Source organism: Chelonoidis abingdonii, chromosome 3, assembly GCF_003597395.2.
Source record: "Chelonoidis abingdonii isolate Lonesome George chromosome 3, CheloAbing_2.0, whole genome shotgun sequence".
NCBI lineage: Eukaryota > Metazoa > Chordata > Testudines > Testudinidae > Chelonoidis > Chelonoidis abingdonii.
In genome coordinates this window covers 32,123,361-32,142,359 of record NC_133771.1, presented here as the reverse complement: position 1 = coordinate 32,142,359, position 18,999 = coordinate 32,123,361, and the positions used below count along the sequence as shown (strand labels likewise).

General features: G+C 45.4%; 1 protein-coding gene across 2 annotated transcripts in view; it reads left to right on the top strand.

Moving 5' to 3' along the window:
* The window catches only part of GRHL1 (grainyhead like transcription factor 1), an 85,795-nt gene that overhangs the window by 60,243 nt on the left and 6,553 nt on the right, over positions 1 to 18,999 (top strand). For both annotated transcript variants that reach the window (XM_075063682.1, XM_032779727.2), the window contains exons 10-14: positions 3,322 to 3,409; positions 6,341 to 6,480; positions 6,936 to 6,973; positions 7,585 to 7,673; positions 15,260 to 15,345. In XM_075063682.1, the coding sequence (XP_074919783.1) occupies positions 3,322 to 3,409; positions 6,341 to 6,480; positions 6,936 to 6,973; positions 7,585 to 7,673; positions 15,260 to 15,345 (441 nt within the window). The remainder of the gene's footprint in view (positions 1 to 3,321; positions 3,410 to 6,340; positions 6,481 to 6,935; positions 6,974 to 7,584; positions 7,674 to 15,259; positions 15,346 to 18,999) is intronic.

The following is an 18,999-nucleotide window of genomic DNA, read 5'->3' as shown; positions in this document are numbered from 1 at the left end:
TATGTTCCACACCAAAGCTTAGTATGTGGCTTTTGGATTGTATGTAGAATTCAAGAGGCTCTTAATGTGCTCATGTGACTCAAAACCAGCATCACTTTTTAAAAACCAAGTTCCATATAGCTGTATGGATGTGGGTGTGTAACGAAAGAGGATTTCCTCAAATACATATTGGAAATACATAGACATACACACACCTAAAAAAAGTACAACAGAGAAATTGCAATTCTGAAATATTACATTTGAATAACAGTAAATACTTGACATAACCCTCTGTGAACACGAAATTATAGGGCTGCGGCAAAATCTGAACTGACCCCTGTGACCCTCATTGACTCCGTACTGTGGATGCATTCCAACACTTCTGCTATGTTAATGTTGCAGGCTGATGTTGTGCCCCTTCAGTCTGAAGATACGGTGGGTTATATAATGGTGGCAGCCTGGGGTATTTTTTTTAAATGCCATCCCATTTTTTAGGGGACAGAGTCATACCGTTAACATATGCCAATGTTACCCATGATAGAATGTCAATGTATCCATGCTGCTTTTTTCACAGCACCAGAACATTAGGTGTGTTCTAGATTAAAGATATTGGTCCCTGCCTTGAAGTGCTGCAAATCTAATATTGGGTCATCGTTTTCCTCTTTGAACTGATTATTTCCGGAGCTAGCTGGCCTCCCCTCCTCTATTTCTAATTTCCAGTCTCCTCCTCCTTCCCCTTGTGGTGTCTGCTCTGCCAGTTCACCCCTCTCCCCCACACCATCTCTGGTGAGGTTGACCTTTACTCTTGCCACCCTAGCTAAAAGTCATTCTGCTTTTCTGATTTTATGTCCTATCTTTATTAAGGAACATGTACTGTCCCCACTCACTGAGGCTTCTGGGGACCTTACTTTAATAAAATGTTTATTCTAGCTTGCCAGAACCCACTGCTTGTTAATCAAAAAATCCACCACTCGTTACAAAGGTTGATCATAAGCCTCACTAAACAGATGGGTCTTTGTAAACCACAGCTCAAATGCCATCTTTCTCGGGCTACTGATCAGTTGTCCATCCTGGTGCTTACTTTCACCACTCCCTTGAATTTACTTAGGTGCCAAGCATTCTAGTGTCATTCTGGGTATAGCTGTATATCTTCAAATTGCCATGCAACCATTAATGAATCCTCATCTCAGAAAAGATATACTGGCACTAGAAAAGGTTCAGAAAAGGGCAACTAAAATTATTAGGGGTTTGGAGAAGGTCCCATATGAGGAGAGATTAAAAAGGCTAGGACTTTTCAGTTGAAACGAGGAAGACTAAGGGGGATATGATAAAGGTATATTAAAATCATGAGTGATGTGGAGACAGTGATAAGGAAAAGTTATTTACTTATCATAAACAAGAACTAGGGGTCACCAAATGAAATTAATAGGTAGCAGGTTTAAAACAAATAAAAGGACGTTCTTCTTCACGCAGCGCACAGTCACTTGGTGGAACTCCTTACCTGGGGAGGTTGTGAAGACTGGACTGTAACAGGGTTTAAAAGAAACTGGATAAGATTGATGGTGGTTTAAGTCCATTAATGGCTGTTAGCCAGGATGGTAAGAAATGGTGTCCTAGCCTCTTTTTCAGAGGGTGGAGATGGATGGCAGGAGAGAGATCACTTGATCATTACCTGTTAGTTCACTCCCCCTGGGGCACTTGGCTTTGGCCACTGTGGTAGACAGGATACTGGGCTGGATGGACCTTCGGCTGACCCAGGTATGGTCAATCTTATGTTCTAAGCTAAATGAATCCAAAGTTATGGAGACAGATATGAGTCAAGGAAGCCAGCAGAATATCAGAAACCCGGAAAATTCTGACTGGATGGGCTCAGGCATTTGGTCACACGCTGAAGTGGTTCAAAAGTTTTGGATTTTTTTTAAGCAGAAATTTTATTGTTTCTTTAAACAAGCCCAGCAAGCAGCAAATATTTGGCCACACACTTCTGAAACCCCAAACCATGTTCAGGTTTTGGCAGACTAATTTCAGCTTTCAATTAAAAAAAAAAACCACAACAAATTTTGAGGAAAGCAGACATTGTCTGATTTTTTTTCTGCTTTTAAAAACAACCTAGTTTTCGATCCAAAAAGTATTTGACGGAAAATATGTTGTCCAACCCTTTTAATGAGCTTTTAGTGCCTTTAGCACTAGCCAGGGTAGCAACCTATGGCACGTGTGCCGAAGTGGCACATGAGCTGATTTTCAGTGGCACTCAGACTGCTCAGGTTTGGCCACTGGTCGGGGGCTCTGCATTTTAAAATTTAATTTTAAATGAAGCTTCTTAAACATTTTAAAACCTTATTTACTTTACATACACAAAGTTTAGTTAATATTATAGACTTATAGAAAGAGACCTTCTAAAAATGTTAAAATATATTACTGGCACGCGATACCTTAAATTAGAGTGAATAAATGAAGACTTGGCACAGCACATCTGAAAGGTTGCCGACCCCTGCACTAGCTGATGCTGAGAACCAGTGATACCTTGTAAAGGTGATTTGAAAAGAAGTTTTCTCAAAAATGGGTTTGTGTCAAGATGAAGAGGGTTTTTAAATTTGTTTTTTTTTTTCCAGGGCTTCCTGGGAAGGGGGAAGGAGGGAGGGGGTGGCAAGTGGGACAATTTGCCTCTGGCCCTGCAGGGACCCCCATGAGAATATAGTATTCTATAGTATTGCAACTTTTGTTTATGGAAGGGGCCCCTCAAATTGCTTTGTCCCAGGCCCCCTGAATCCTCTGGGCAGCCCTGCACTGTTCTGAAGGATGAAAAGTAATGCTTGTATTATTTTTAGTCCTGTGAAAGATGGCACAGTTGCTGCAGACGAAGACTCTTTGACACGCTAGCATGTCTTGTTCCATCCTTGTAAAACTCTAGAAGATCTGAATTTAGCTTGATTATAGATCAGGAATATTTTTGATTTAAAAGTTCAGTAAATATTATTAATTGGAGAAAAATTCACTGATCGCTGTCTTATACCTTAGACTCTGCTATTCCCTTAAGTGTATGGAAATAACTGAAGTAATTGTATGGTAACTTGCCATTTTGCCCCAGTCCCATACTTAAAACAAATTCAGGTGATTGTGATACTTTCATTAAATTTTGATTTGATGACAGTACTTCAGAATAAGTACTGGACAGATTGCAAAAGAGGTATTTTCTGGCTGACCTGATGAAGTGGTTAGTGTGAGACTGACCTGTTCTGCTATATAAAGATCAATGTCATTGACCTGAGGGTATAAAAACAAACAACTGAGGATACTATTTCTTTTTCTTTTTCCCTTCCTCCCCAATCTGTCATCTGACAGGGAGCAGAGAGGAAGATCAGGGATGAAGAACGAAAACAAAGCAAAAGAAAAGGCAAGTGCACTGACTCCAGCTCCCTGTTGAATGCCTGTAAGTAGAAATTATTCCACCAAGTGTTTAAATCATAGGCCTCATGGCACTTACAGACTAGTTTTTCAGTGCAGTAGAATTCTCCTAGAAAGGAGTTACTGCTTGCCTTTTTTTCCCTCCCATAAAATAGCTTCATTTTAATCCATTGTATATGGGATTGTGAACTGTATTTTGCAATGCACAGGATAAATTAGGAACTTCTTCAAGACAACCAGCAGGAGGCGCCATAGCAGTGAGTTGCACACCGCAACAGCCTGGTTTTGAGAACTGGTGGAGCATCTACAACTGCAGCTGAAGTCAGTAGGAGCTGGAGATAGAATATCAGGGTTGGAAGGGACCTCAGGAGGTCATCTGATCCAACCCCCTGCTCAAAAGCAGGACCAATCCCTAGATAGTTTTTTGCCCCAGATTTCTAAATGGCCCCCTCAAGGATTGAACATACAACTCTGAGTTTAGCAGGCTAGTACTCAAACCACTGAGCTATTCACTCCCCATATCTAGAACCTCTGTAAATCAGGCTTAAGGGATTTACTCAAGGCTGTGCAGGAAGACACTGGCAGAGTTTATAGTACAAACCCAGATCTCCTGATTCCTAGCCTTGTACTCAACCCTAGAGAGTTGAGCTGCCCCTTTTTTAGTTAATAGTCTAGTTAGACATTGTTTCTACGCACGTAAAAGTAAGCCCAAGGGGCCTGATTCTGGAATGAGCAAAAGGTTTTTTAGATTTTTCTTTCCATATGTGTTTGCTTTTCATTCTTAATTCTCTCCTGCAGATCATACTTTATGTTGACTCCTACAGAGCCAATGTTTGATGGTCAATTATAGGTTAAGAGTTGTTTGGTGTAGAGTTTATATCCCTGTTTCTCCTTCACATTGTGCAGCAAGGAAAAGTGTGTGTTCCTTGTCTCTCCTTTGTGTTGTTTGAAGATAATATTATGTCCACTTGATGTGCTTGTCAGAAGCTCTGCTTTTAACAGTCTGACTGGTTCAATAAGCATTAACCTCACAGCTCATTTAAACAGGGTTTCCTGACACAGCAAATGTGGGCTGGCAGTGTGGCTTCAGAAGAAGGCAATGACACAGGGAAACCCAGTTGCTTAAGAGCAGTTACAGGGAGGGCAGAGTTTTCAAATCTATTATAAAAAGAAGACTCAACGCTGTGCCAGCGTTTAACAAATGTGTGTGTGTGTGTGTGGCGGGGGGTGTCTCCTATCCCATGTATAGTAGCCCAAGCAGAATCCAGAGACCATTGTGCACAGTACTAGAACTAATGGCCGAGAAATGGCAATTGCATGCTAAACAGCCCATTTGTAGAAGTTCATATCTTTCTTCATAAATGCTGCTTATGGGACTAAACTTCCTATGCTTGGGCTGAGCCCAGATGTGGTGTTTTTCTCCATTAAGGTGAATACATATTGTTTGGCTATAAGCATTACAGTTGCTTCCAGAGACCTAATTTCTGTATCTATATGGATTGCTCCATAGTAGATCTGGTTGGCAATTTTTGGTTGAAGTTTTGGAAAATCAGTTTTCCCACAGAAAATTTTCAATTTTAGACTAATTGTTCTGAAAAAATTTTCAACTTTTTTCCATGGGAAATTCAAAATGAAATATTTCATTTTGGGCAGGTTTCATGCAAATCAAAACACTTCAGTTTGTCAACCCAAATTAAAATATTTCATTTTGGGTCAGTTTGACGTTAATCTCTGTTCATCATGGGAGCTGTAGTTTGGATACCTCATATTCCAGTCTCTGTAGACTAGGCTTCCTGGCTGAACTACATCTCCCATGATGCACTGTGATTTTTCCCACTGGTTGAACTGATGTGCTGCATCATGGGAGTCATGTGACTCCATTGTCCTATAGTACATGTGGTCCATCCAAGAAGTACCCAAAGATAATTCCCGTGAGGCACATAGTGGCTAACGGGCACAGATTATACTGAAATGTTTTGTTTTAATTCAGAATGGTGAACCAAAATTTTTCACAGAACCTTCCATTCTGTTGGTATCTTGCCGAACTCTGCTCCACAGTAGTAACAATGCTTCTGTAGTGCTTTCCATTTGAGGCTCTCCAAATGCTGTTCAATACTCAGTGACTGAAGCTTCACTGAGGCCCTGTGAGGTTGAAGTATTCCCCCCTACCCCCACCCCGTGCAGAAAGGTTCAGTGTGTTACACAGGAGGTCTGTGGCAGAGGTGGGACTAGAACCTAGATGTGATTCTCCCAGTCCTGTGCTCCTAAGATCATCCTTCACAAATGTTTTTAAATGTGAAACGAACATTGATCAGCTCTGTGTGCTTTTAAGAGGTGATATGCTACCAATATTGAAACAAGGCACACCCATGTTCTAGGGTGCATGAGCTCACAGAGAAGGAGTGAGGTACTGGGGGAATCTATTAATTCATTTGTTTACCCGTTTAGACAAAAGCCCATTCTCATAACCCCAGCCAAGGAGGGAAGCAGTGTCACCTCGCAAACACTTCCTGCCACTCACTGGAAAGGCTGGTGGTAGATTCCTGAGAAAATAGGAGTGTACTGAAAGTGGAGTACAGTCCCCAAATGCTGTCATTTGAAATTGAGGTGTGTGGCAGGAACCGCATGGATTTTTAGCAATCCTCTGGGAAGATTTTGCTGAAAATACCTGACATTTGGCACATTCCAAAAGGAATAAGCATCTTTGGCCAGGGTGATTTATGGCCCCCAGAATAGGTGACTCTGTCAGAGTAGAGGAAGCCTCACACTTTCCCTTCCTATCCCCCCAAAAAACTTGGTTGGTAAATTTTAACAATGGGGTCCCAAGACCCTCCCCTCCACACCCACCCCAGCACATCACTGCTTAACAGCAATACCTGGCTCTTAAGGAATATGGCTACAACTGTGTCATTGTTTTCAATATCCATATATTACAATCTTTGATATCTCTTTACAGTTCCTGATGTCAAAGTGCCAATGCTTCCTTCCCACAAGCGGACAGACGTCACTGTCTTCAAGCCATCCCAAGATCTTGACACTCAGCCAGTTCTTTTTATCCCCGACCTTCACCATTCCAGTCTTCAGCGTGGGACTCATGTATGTGATGCTACTGTGTGCCCATAATATAAAATTACGGGCATTCTCTGCCTACGTAATAACATTGTACATAGCCATTGGGCTGGTTCTTAAATGTATAACCACTGGGAGCAAAAAGTTCCTGTTAGGTATGTGATCATATCAACCTTCATGTTTCATGGCATAAGCCAAGGCCTAACAAATGGGGGTTAGGAAGAAAACTTGCTTTGTGGGCAGGTAATTCTTCACCTTCCTGTGAAGCGTTTGATGCTGACCACTGACAGGATACTGGTCTAGGAGCTCTAGTCTGACCTGTATGTTCCTATTGTTGGCTTCTCAGGTCCACTTTTTAGCTAGCTAGCTAGACACACTGTAGTAGGTTCCAGTTGATGGTCCCATGTCATTTACCATCCAATAGTCTAATTTAGAGCACCTTTCTCTCTACACTCAAAATCTCTTCTTGTTTTGTTTTAAAGGTCCTTCCTGTTGCACCAGAAGAACTGGAGGGTGAAGGGTAAGAGATTTGCTGTTTCATTCATTCTGTAACATTATTGAATTGCATGGTGCTGTAAAATCAGCTAGAAAGATGAAGTCCCTGCCCAAAGAGCTTGCCATGTACTCTAATATTAGGTGTTTTACTCCTCCCCTTATATAAGGCCCAGACCATAGTAAGACCTGTAAGCAGCACAGGGCCCAGGCTGTCATTGATGCGGTCTTCTCCAAAATGGAAAATCTTATATAGCAGGCACTCTCCATCACCGTGCAGCCACCTTAACACTCAGGTTTGCTGCTCTGGGCTTTCCAGTGTGTGCCAAAAAATATTCACATTCCAAAGGGACTTGCCCAGAATCTCCAGGTAAATAGCTGATTTGGTGTTGTGTTTAAGCAGCACAAGGGGACTCTGTTGTTAGAGAGGGAGCAGCAGAATCAAAGCACTGGGCAGTTTTAAATAATGAGTATTGACTTGTGTAGAAAGTAATGCCCATTGTAACTAGGGTAATTATTACCCTGGTTCTGAAATTATCTTCATCATAAGATCCATGATGTGACAGTTTCCCTGCTTCCAGGCAAGGAGGCTACTCCTGCTGATGCTGCTGTTGATACATTTTCCCCCTCTTATTGCAGCTCTAATATGAAGAGGGGGCCTTATATAACTGAAGATGATTTTATTGCACCTCCCAATAAACTGACCAGAATAGAGGAACCAAAGCGAGGTAATTTTTTTTTTAAAGACACATCTGTTGCATTTCCATGAAAGAAAGCCAGGTCAGGGGTAGGAATACTTTTTCTTTGAGTGGGTTAGAGGGGGGTGTGTGTGTGTCTGCTTTATTTTGATGTGCCCATCTGATTCCTGTCCGTGCATCTCCTGCTAGCACGTATCTGGGGAGGGAAATATTCTCTTCTTTGCCTCAGCAGGGGAGACAGCTAAACTTGGAAATACATAATTTTGGTTTTAATAACAGTGAAAGTTTTTGTCTTGTGATCAGGACTCCTGGGTTCTATTCCCAGCTCAGACACTGACTTGCTGAGTAAACTTTGGCAAGACACTTAACTTCCCTGTGTCTGTTTTTCCCCCATCTAGAATCTCACCACTTTCTCGGGGGCTTTTTCTGATGGTTTGTAACCTCCCAGCACCCTGTTGAGTAGAGAAGCGCTATCATCCCCATTTTGTAGATGGAGAAGGTGGAGCACGGAAGAGTTAAATGACTGACTTGTCTCTGGAGTCCAAGTTACAACTTATCCATATGGCTGTCCTTCCCCTCCAGCTGCGATAAACTAATGCAGATGTTTGCTAAGGGAAAATGAGAATTAACGAGAGCTTGGTTTCTTTACTAAATCATAAAATGGGGACCTTATTCTATGGGTAGCTGCCATAGCATCATATTTATGCTCTATAATAATACTTAGCTTTTATATTGCACTTTTCATCAGTGGACCTCAAAGCACTTGACAAAGGAGACCAGTATCATCATCTCCATTGTACAGATGAGGAAACTGAGACACGAGGGTGAAGGGACTTGCCCAAAATCACCCAGCAGGCCAGTGCAAGAACCAGGAATAGAAGTCCAGAGTCCATCAGTGCTCAGTCCACTAAGCCCACTGCTTCCCTTGTATAGATGGTTGTTGCTGTGTTCGCTTTTAAATCCACCCTCTGCCTTCTGCCTTCCTTTGGAGGTGGAGGGTTTAAAAATGAAAATCTCCAAGTTTAGTTTGCCCCATTTGACGTAGATGTTACAGTATATTGTTCCAAATCACAGGTGCGTCAGAGCCATGAGCTATCAAACACAGTAAACAATATGTGCCACAATACCTAGTAATTAGAGGGTGAATTAAGGACTTTGAAGCTGTTACATGTCCTCATTTCCCTGCTCTTATTGGCTTATTGCTCAGCCTTAATGTAGTTTTTAATGGGGCTGTTTTTCTGTGTAATGGCTCCTTCTACATGAGCTGGATGACACTGTGGTTGTCTGGCTTCTCATTCTTTCAGTCTGGTCTTTGGAGGGGGAATCATATCCATATCCTACTAGATGGAGCAACATGATTGGTAATAAATATTGCTGAACAATAGCAAGGAAGTGAAATGGGGAAGCAAAGAGGGGGAGAGAAGATTAAAATGAGAGGAAAGTATAGACAGTTGCAAGAAACTGAAGAGAAGGAATAGCAAGTTCTTCTTCGAATGATTGTTCACATCCATTCCAATTAGGTGTGCGCATGCTGTGTGCACGGACCTCAGAAACTTTTTCCCATAGCAGCTCCCGTCAGGACGGCAGGGGAGCCCCCTAGATTGGCATCCTTATGGCAGTGTATATAGTACCCTGCTGGCCTGACCCTCCTTTAGTTTCTTCTTACCGTCCTTGGCGGCCTTGGAACGTGTTTTTTTTTTTTCTCTCTCTCTCTCTTTCTCACTTGCTAGTGATCCCTTAGCCTTTCAGTCTTCTAGTTAGAGTTATTCTTAGGTAGTTATCAGTTAGTTAAATACCATTGTATTCAGGTTTCTGGAAGCTAGTTCCAACACCAACCTTGGGTTTCAAAGCTTGTGCCATGTGCTGCAGATCTCTGCCTAACAGTGACCCTCACGACTCCTGTCCCCAGTGTCTGGGAGAGGCTCATCAGACAGAGCGCTGCAAAATCTGCAAGGCCTTCAAACCACACACTAAGAAAGACTTTTGCCTTAAGCAGTGGCTCATGCAGGCCACATTACAACCACTGGCCCCTGACTGACTGGCACTGGGCCTGGCCTCCTCGGAGCGAAGTGCCCCAGCATCCATGCGTGACCCAGCACCCCCAGGCACCATAAGTCGCCGGCACCGTCAACCTTGGTGCTGGAGAGGTTGACTGGTGGCAACTAAGCATCACAAGAAAGGGGACAGGGGGCGCTCTCCCCAAAGAGCTGCCGAGGCACTCAGGGAAGCTCCCGGCATGCAGACAGGTTGTGAGCCTGGGTCCAGTACCCAGCGAGTTCAGTGCCGATGGATGTCTGGAGGAGGTCCTGGAACACTCCTCCACGCCCAACACTTTTGACCTCAAGACCTCATAGAGCTGTCGACGCCAAATCCCCTCCCGTGCAGGGAGAAGCCTCCAGCACTGCCCAAGAGGGTCCTGTCCAGAGGGAAGCTGGCAATGGAGCTCCACACAAGGTCACCATCTTGGCACTGCTCACGGCACTGTTCCCATTCAAGCTCGGCATCCATTTACTCCCCAGCACCTGCAGCCCAGCGCGAGGTTACAGCACTGGAGGTGAACCTGCCAGCAGTACCTGCAGCAACTACACACACCTGTCCACGATGCCATCGCTCGCCCAGCACCGGAGTGCGGCACCAGCAACCTCACAAGCACCGAGTGAGAGGCACCGGTCCTGAGACTCTCAGTACCATGCGTGGTCCCGGAAAGCCAGGCACCACTCCCGAGCCTGCACCTCACGGCACCCTACAGCTACTCAACATTCGGCACTGCCCTGTTCCTCTCCGTCAGCATCCTCCGGCTCTGAGGCCAATGCCAGTTCCTCCAGCTATAGCAAGCATCGAACCGTGGCCAGCAGAGAGTCCCACTCAACATGGGAGTCACAGTGGCATCCTCTGAGTCAGTGGCCCTTCTGGACCCCATGGGCCTACCATCAACAGGGCACCATCTCCAGAGCCTCCAGGTCCAGGTATTCCATGCTATGCCATTCCAGGTCACCACACAGGCACACATCAATGGCAAGGGAGGCCACTCTCTCCAGGCCACCCTCAGATCACCAAGAGCAACTGGTGATGGCAAACCCACTGCCCATGGCAGTACCCAAGCACTACAACACCTTGAGAGGTGTCAGCCCTGTCGGGCCCTGAAGTGAACCAGGCCTATGGGGATCCACAGGAGGGTCTAGATGAGGGCAACCAGCAGCAACTCACATCCTCCTCTTACCCAGACGAGGCGGTGGCTGGTACATCAGTCTCAGGATCGCCACCAATTGGCCACAGGGCTCACTCGGAACTGCTCCACAGGATCGCCCTCAACATGGGCCTCCAGGCAGAAGAAACGGTTGAGCAGGAGGATCCGCTGGTGGACGTCCTGGCTCCCAAGGGTCCCTCCAGAGTAGCGCTCCCTCTCATAAAGACCATACAGACAAATTACAACACTATATGGCAAACCGTGGCCTCCATCATGCCAACAGCCAGGGGAGTAGAAAGGAAATACTTCGCCCCTTCCAAGGGCCACAAGTTCCTGTTCTGCCATCCCTGCTCCCTAATCATTTCAGCAGCCCATGAGAAGGAACGACAGGGCCGACAAGCCTCGGCCCCAAAGGCCAAGGAGGCCAATCATCTGGACCTCCTTCAGTAGGAAGGTCTACTAATCCGGGGGCCTCCAACTACATGTAGCCAACCAGCAGGCGATCCTTAATAGACATAACTTCAACTCTTGGATCGCCATGTCCAAGTTTAAGGCTTGCCTGCCCCAGGATTCGCACTTGGAGTTTGCTGCATTAATCGAGGAAGGAAAGGCGGTGGCTAAAACTTCGCTACAAGCCTCCTTCAATTCAGTTGACTCTGTGGCCAGAACCATTGCCTCGGGGGTAGTCATGCAACACTCAGCGTGGCTCCAGGTGTCTGGCCTCCCTCCAGAGGTCCAGAACACCCTCCAAGACCTCCCATTTGAGGGCTTGGGCCTTTTCTCAGAGCAAACAGGCTGCACGGCCTTAAGGACTCTAGGGCCACCCTGAAGTCGCTAGGGATAAATACACTGACAACCCAGAGAGAGCCCTTCAGGCATCAGCTTCCGCAGCAGAGGCAGTATCAACCCCGCCCCAGACAGGAGCCATATCGTAAGCAGGGCAGAAACAACCAGTGTAGACAGCAGAATAACACGCCCAACTAAGGCCAGAACAAACCCCAGCCCAGAAACAAGCAAGGGTTTTGAAGGCGCTTGAGGACAGTGTGCCAACCCAGTACCCGGATCCATCCCCTCAGTTTTTAAACCAGCTTCTACCGTGCATGGTCCTGTAGAACATCGGACTGCTGGGTCCTATGCACGGTACAGAGGGGATACTCCCTCAAGTTCTCCACCTTCCCTGTCCCTCTTCAGGGACCCCTCTCACGAGCAACTCATTATACAGAACGTCCGTTCGCTCCTCGAGATGGGGCGGGGGAGGAGATTCCACCGGAGCTAAAGGGAAAGGGATTTTATTCCCATTACTTTCTAATCCCCAAGTCAAAGGGGGGTCTCCGACCCATTTTAGACCTTCGTGGACTCAACAAATTTATGGTCCAACTCCAGTTCCACACGTCTCTTTAAGCACTATAATCCCATCACCTGGATCTGGGAGATAGGCATCCTTCATGTCAAGGGCAGCATACCAATTTCCATATCGTCATCCATCTGGCACACCACTGCTTTCTCCACTTTGTCATAAACCAACATCAGTACCATTTCACAGTTCACCCGTTTGGCCTGTCCACAGCCCCCCGAGTGTTCACAAAATGCATGCAGTGGTGGTGGCCTTCCTGTGGAACAGGCAAGTTCAAGTGTACCTATACCTCGACAACTGGCTACTGACAGGTCATTCCAAGGACAAGGTCCAGTCCCACGTGACAATGGTCATGGACACCTTTCACAGACTGGGACGACTCCTCGATGTACCCAAATCATCACTCATACCTACGCAAAGATTAGAGCTCATGGGGGCAGTGTTAGACTCAGTACAGACAAAAGCGAGCCTTCCAGAGCCCAGGTTCCAAGCCACAGAGCAGTTTGTCAAAACAATTCTTCAGTATCCCACTACAACAGTCAGGTTTTACCTACAGCTAATAGGGCATATGGCAGCATGCACGTATGTGGTCAAGCATGCCCGACTGAGACTCAGGACCATATAAGCATGGCTTGCACTGTCTTACTGCCTGTCCCAAGATACCCTTGGACCTTGTGGTGACAGTCCTGGGGCAGGTACAAGAATCCCTGCGTTGGTGACTGGACTGACCAGTGGTCTGTGCGGGGGTCCCCTTCACCAAGCCCCAACCTTCTCTGACATTAGTAATGGACACATTAGATCTGGGCTGGGGCGCACACTTGTGGTTGAGGGACAAGATACCTCTCCATATCAATCTGAAGGAGCTCAGAGCAGTTAATCTGGCCTGCCAAACCTTTCACACCACTTTGCAAGGTAACAGTGACAGTCCTGACAGGCAACACCACTGCCATATTCTACATAAACAAACAGGACGGAGCCTGGTCCTCACTCCTCTGCCGTGAGGCTCTTCTCCTCTGGGACTTTAGTATAGCTCGATCCATTCATGTGGAAGCTTCCTACCTTCCACGGGTACGGAACGAGCTGGCAGATCGCCTCAGCAGGTTTTACCACGTGCACGATTAGTCAATCAGATCAGACATCCATGCAGTCAGTCTTCCAAAGGTGGGGTTATCCCCAGGTAGACCTCTTCGCCACCAAGAGCAACACACAGTGCCCTCAGTTCTGCTCATTCCAAAACCACAGTCCGGGCTTGATTGCTGACGCATTGCTAATACCGTGGGGGGAGGGGCTGAAGTATGCCTTCCTTCCTATCCTGCTGGTCCACCGGGTCCTTCCCAGAATTCGCTGGGACAGGCGACGGTCATCATGATTGCCCCATCCTGGGCGTGGCAGCATTGGTACATGGCCCTACTAAAGCTGTCCGCAGATGCCCCAAAAGCCCTGCCCCTCTACCCAGATCTGATCATGCAGGACCACAGTCACCTTCTCCACCTGAACCTGCAGTCTCTAATCTCATGGCTTGGAAATTCCATGGCTAAATCCCATGGAGAGCCAGTGCTCTCAGTCAGTGAGACAGATTCTACTCGGCAGTAGGAAACCTTCCACTAGGGCTACCTACCTGGCAAGGAGGGAAAGATTTTCCTGCTGGTGTGAACCCAAGCGCCTTCAGCCACTTCAGGTTCCTATCCCAGTTATTTTGGACTACCTCCTACACCTTAAGCAACAGAGTCTGTCCCTTTCATCCATCAGGGTGCACCTGGTGGCCATTTCAGCTTTCCGTCCAGGGGAGTTTGGGCACATGGTGTTTTCATATCCCATGGTGGGAGGATTCCTCAAAGGGCTGGAGAGGGTATTCCTGTATTCTCGCCTGCCAGTCCCAACCTGGAACCTGAACCTGGTCCTCTCCAAACTCCTGAGCCCTCCACTTGAGCCCCTGACCACTTGTTCCCTCCTCTACCTTTCTTGTAAGGTGGCATTCCTGGTGGCCATTACATCAGCAAGAAGGGTAATGAAGAAGAAGAAGAAGAAGAAGGGTGTCCGAACTGAGAGCTCTCACCTCCAAACCCTCTTACACCATGTTTCATAAGGACAAGGTGCTGCTTAGACTGCGATCTCCTAATTCCACATGGGACAGGACATTTGCTTGCTGGTGTTCTTTCCAAAACCCCATACGAGCCCGTGACACTGCAGCCTACGTACGCTGGATGTTCGAAGGGCCTTAGCGTTCTACATAGAGCGCAGAAAACCTTTCTGCAAATCAACCCAATTATTCATTGCCAGAGCCGATAGAATGAAGGGCCTTCCAGTCTCTGCATAACACATATTGTCCTGGATCACAGACTACATTTGCACGTGCTACGAGCTGGCCAAGGTCTCAGCCCCAGCGATTACAGCCCATTTGACCAGAGCGCAGGCATCTTCGACTGTCTTTCTGGCTCAGGTCCCCATCCAGGAGATCTGCAAGGCAGCCACCTGGTCTTCAGTGCACATGTTTACAGCTCACTATGCTGTCAACCAACAGGCCAGAGATGATGCAGCGGTCAGCAGAGCTGTTCTGCAATCGTTCCATAACTCCTACTCTCCTCCAATGGTAAGCTTGGAAGTCACCTAATTGGAATGGACATGAACAACGCATCTCAAAGAACAACAGTTATGAGAGGTAAGTAACTGGACTGGTTATCTGCTGCATTATTTTATTTAACAGTTTCTCCAGGCAGCTGAATAGCGTGGGCCATAGCCAAGGGACTCTGAAGGACGTGTGTTCCACTTGTTCAGCTACTGACTTCTCTAAAAGCATTCCAGTGTACCCTTTTATCTCATTAACAAACAAAGACAAATGCAGGATAGTTTCAAAGGCAAAGGTGTGTAGCACCTGATCTTGGGACACTTCTGCATGTCTTGCTTGTCACTCTTTCAACAAGCATGTAAAAAGTACGTTTTTGATTTAACTACATTTGTATGCATATTTTTGCAGCATTATTTTAATATGTGTTACTCTGGGCTTTCACAACACTCACTTATGCCTTGTCCTCAAGGAACAAATACATATTAAATCATTCTCTGGTTTCCATTCAGTGTTGCTGTATGTCCGAAAGGAGTCGGAAGAAGTCTTCGATGCACTTATGCTAAAGACACCATCTCTGAAAGGTCTAATGGAAGCTGTAAGTATCAGGGCAGTTCATAAAACCTTATGTTCATGGCTTCACAGACCGGACACAACACCTGGTTCCCTGGTGTTAGACCCTAAATACTTGGAGTATGACTGAGCTTGAATCATAGCCACAGCTTGAGTCATGTAAATATTTCTGTTGCTTCCAGTTAAAAAGTAGGGGCTGGTTCTCCACCTAAGTGACCTTTGAGTACAGGGGAGAACACTGCAGTTAACTCCTCAGCTTCTACTTAAAGCTGACTTTGAAAAATAGAGCAAGCAAAGAGTTCCTTACTGGCATCCTTCATTGGTGCTGGGTGGGGTGGGGGTTAGCTCATCAGGGGAGCAGCTAAGTCTTGGCTTGGCTCCAGTGAGCCTAGCGATAGTTCCTGATACATTCTAAGTAGTGATCTCAGTCAAGAATAGCTGGATTCTAGAAATATTAAACACGTTTGCTTGGGATCTATTTTTCTATACTTAAGAATTCACCGTTTGAATAATCTCCACATAAGAAAGCAGATGTGGCTTAAATATTCATGTAACTAGTGATTTTTTTGGGGGGTGGGGGAGCCTCCATTTTTGTGTGTCCAACTTAGAGACCTCTTAAATGGGTTTGATTTTTGAAGAGTGGGTGCTGCTCAGCACTCCGTGAACATCAGGTACCTTTTAGGTGGCTCAGACTGGACATCCAAAATCTTGATGCATCCAAAATCACTAGTCACGTTGGAAAATATACACTTCTAGGTTTGTTTTTCATGCAGATCCTCTCTTCACTGAGCTGCAGAAGACACTTTTTCAGGCTTTCCCATTGGTATCAAAATTAATCTTCAGGGTCCTATTTTGTGACTGTTTTTCATAGTTGGGAGTAACATTTTAATTAGTTGTTGGAACAGTTTCTGGAGCATGTTCAAATAATATTTTTGTCAGTCTCTCATTACTTTCTGTTTTCCCTCCAAGCCTAGCAAATTGTATCCTCATTCCCAGGGACTATTTTAATGCTAAATTTCAAGGTGTTTTTGAACAAGGGTTACAGCAAAATATCTATTTTTGCAATGAGAAAAGTGGTGGGTTTTTTATTATCCATAATAAAAATGGCTGAAGGGATTTTACTTTAACTTTATGTAGACATGCACTCACAAATAAAATTCTTCTTTAGTCTAAGACCACGCCTGGAAAACATAAATTAAAATCAGGAAGTTGTGAGCATGTGAAAACAAGGAGGTGGGAATGGAAACTGCTGTGCACCCTTAACTGTAGCTCTTGCTACTGGCTGCAATAGTGTGAGTTTTTTAAACTACGTCTGTGCCGCACCACAGTTTAGATTACAGGGGTGTGAATTGCAGAACACACCAAAAATTTGTGCTCTAACTGCTCTATGTGGAGGCTGCTGGTACAAACTAAAAAGGTCTCTGGTTTCAAACAGGACTATGTTAACACAGTCTAGATACCTTCTTAGTTTGCACCAGCAGCCTCCATGCAGGGCAGTTAGTGCATGAAATTTTGGTGCACTTTGCAATTCACACCCCCATAGTCTGCATTGTGGTGCAGTGTCGACAAGCCTTAGGCTGCAAAATATCACCCACTCCTCCAATTGTCTGCTGGGGTGCAGGGAAAGTGTAGAGGTTACTTTGGGGAGTGCCTGTTGAATTTACAACATTGAAACTCCTTGGTCAGTTGATTTTACTTGCTTGGTCTTTGTCCAACTGGTGCCTTGTTACGGCTGAAGAGTTTGAGTGCTATCACTTTTATATCACCTTATTAGCCTTAGCCTTGGGATCCAAAATCCATTCCCTAATCTGAGATTCCGTCATGGCTGTTGTGATTTGCACTTGCATCTAATCTTTGGGGGTAAAGGGGGAAGAAGAGGAGTTTATTAACCTAATTGTAGCATGTTCTACTCAGACCCTGATGTAGGAGCAAGCAGAATGTTTCCACTAGAACAGATCTAAATCAGGGAATCCCCACCTGTTACTGCTTAATGCAAGATGGATATTTGCTATCAGTGTGAGATTAGAACGAAAACAGACTGTAGCTAAAGCAGCTTGCCAAAGAAAATTGGATGTAGAACAACAGCAACCACTTTGTTATGGGTTTTATGGTGGTTTATGTAATAAAATACTTAATGAGGTGACTGTTGTTTTTTATGCTGAGCTCTTTTTGCCAGTTTTATTGTGGGATATTTGCAGTCATCTTCTTTCCTTAGCAGAGTATGTGATTTCCTTACCTCATCACTTCTGGGAGGTGGGGGCTTAGCATGTCCTGCCCTCTCCCGGGGTTTCTCCATTGATACTTCCCCTCTTCTAGACCACCCCCACCACTCTGAAATCACATGTGTAACTTCAGTAATAGACCTGATTGGGGTGCCCAATCCCTTTCTCTTGCACGGACGAACAACACTGGCTTCCCCTGGCGGGCTGTGAAGTAGCTCCTGAAAGTGGGAAAGTTGTGCAAAACACATGTAAAAACCAATTCAGCTACCAGTGTGTTATCTTGAGTGCAAAGAGAGCTGAAGTGTGATCAACAGGGATCCTAGAAATCCATTTGACATGGAAAAATGCGGAATTTGCGGTTTTATAGACTCTTTAGTTTCTACATTTTTTTTTAAAGTACATAATTAGTAACTACATTTTACTAAAAGTACCAGTGTCACCTACTCAATGAGCAAAACCTCCCCCTCTTCTGGCTGATCTCTTTTTTTTTTCTTTTTTTTTAAATGTGCTTTAAATTTACATAGCTAAACATACTCTAATAACCTTTCTATACCGGGAACGGTTTGTGACAGATTGGACCCCCCCTTCTGGGATGCCACCTGATGTGCTGGGGTTTAACTGAGCCTCCCCTACCCTATCAACCTGAGTTCCCTCTCCCCGCTTTCCTGAATTAGGCTCTCCGGCCTCCTGCAGTGCGTGCACACACACACACACCCTGCTGAAGTCAGCTCTGTGTGAGAGGGCTCCCCTAGCATGTGCCCACCCCTTTTGGGAGACAAACCCAAAATACTACTGTCTTGCACTGTAGAGAAATATTTGTACAGCACAAGTTCATAAAATTTGCCCTCTTCCTCAGTGTGAAGAGATGTGCACGTCTTCTTGCGCCCCCCCCCGTTAGAAATTACAAAAACTAGGTTTAATAATAAACAAAACAAATGTTATTAACTACAAAAGGTAAATTTTAAGTAATATAAGAGATAACAGACAGACAGAACAAAGCAGATTACTGACCTAACAAAGCAAAAGACTCAAGCTAAGCTCAATATGCTTAAGAAACAAGTTAAGAAATGTAATTTCTTACCCTAATGTTGTTTTAGGCAGGTTGCAAAGTTTCTGTGGTTCAGAGTTCCAGTTATTTCTTTCTAGCCTGAGACTGGGGCCCAGCCTGGACTCACCCCACACCCCTGCTTGACCCCTTCAGGTGGCTTTAGCAGTGCTTCTTTCTTGGGCAGACAGGCCATGGAGAGGAGAAGCCTTGTTTGCCTTCCTCCCCACCCTTAAATAGGATTTACATAAGGCGGGAATCCTGTTTCCCAAATTTGACCCCTCCCCCTCCCCTTCCAGTGGAAAGTTACCAGAAGTCTCAGGTAATATTTAGTATCAGGTGTCAAGACCACCTGACTCTGTAGGATCACAGTGTCCATGAGTCAGTGGCAGTACGGAGTGTCCGCAGAAAG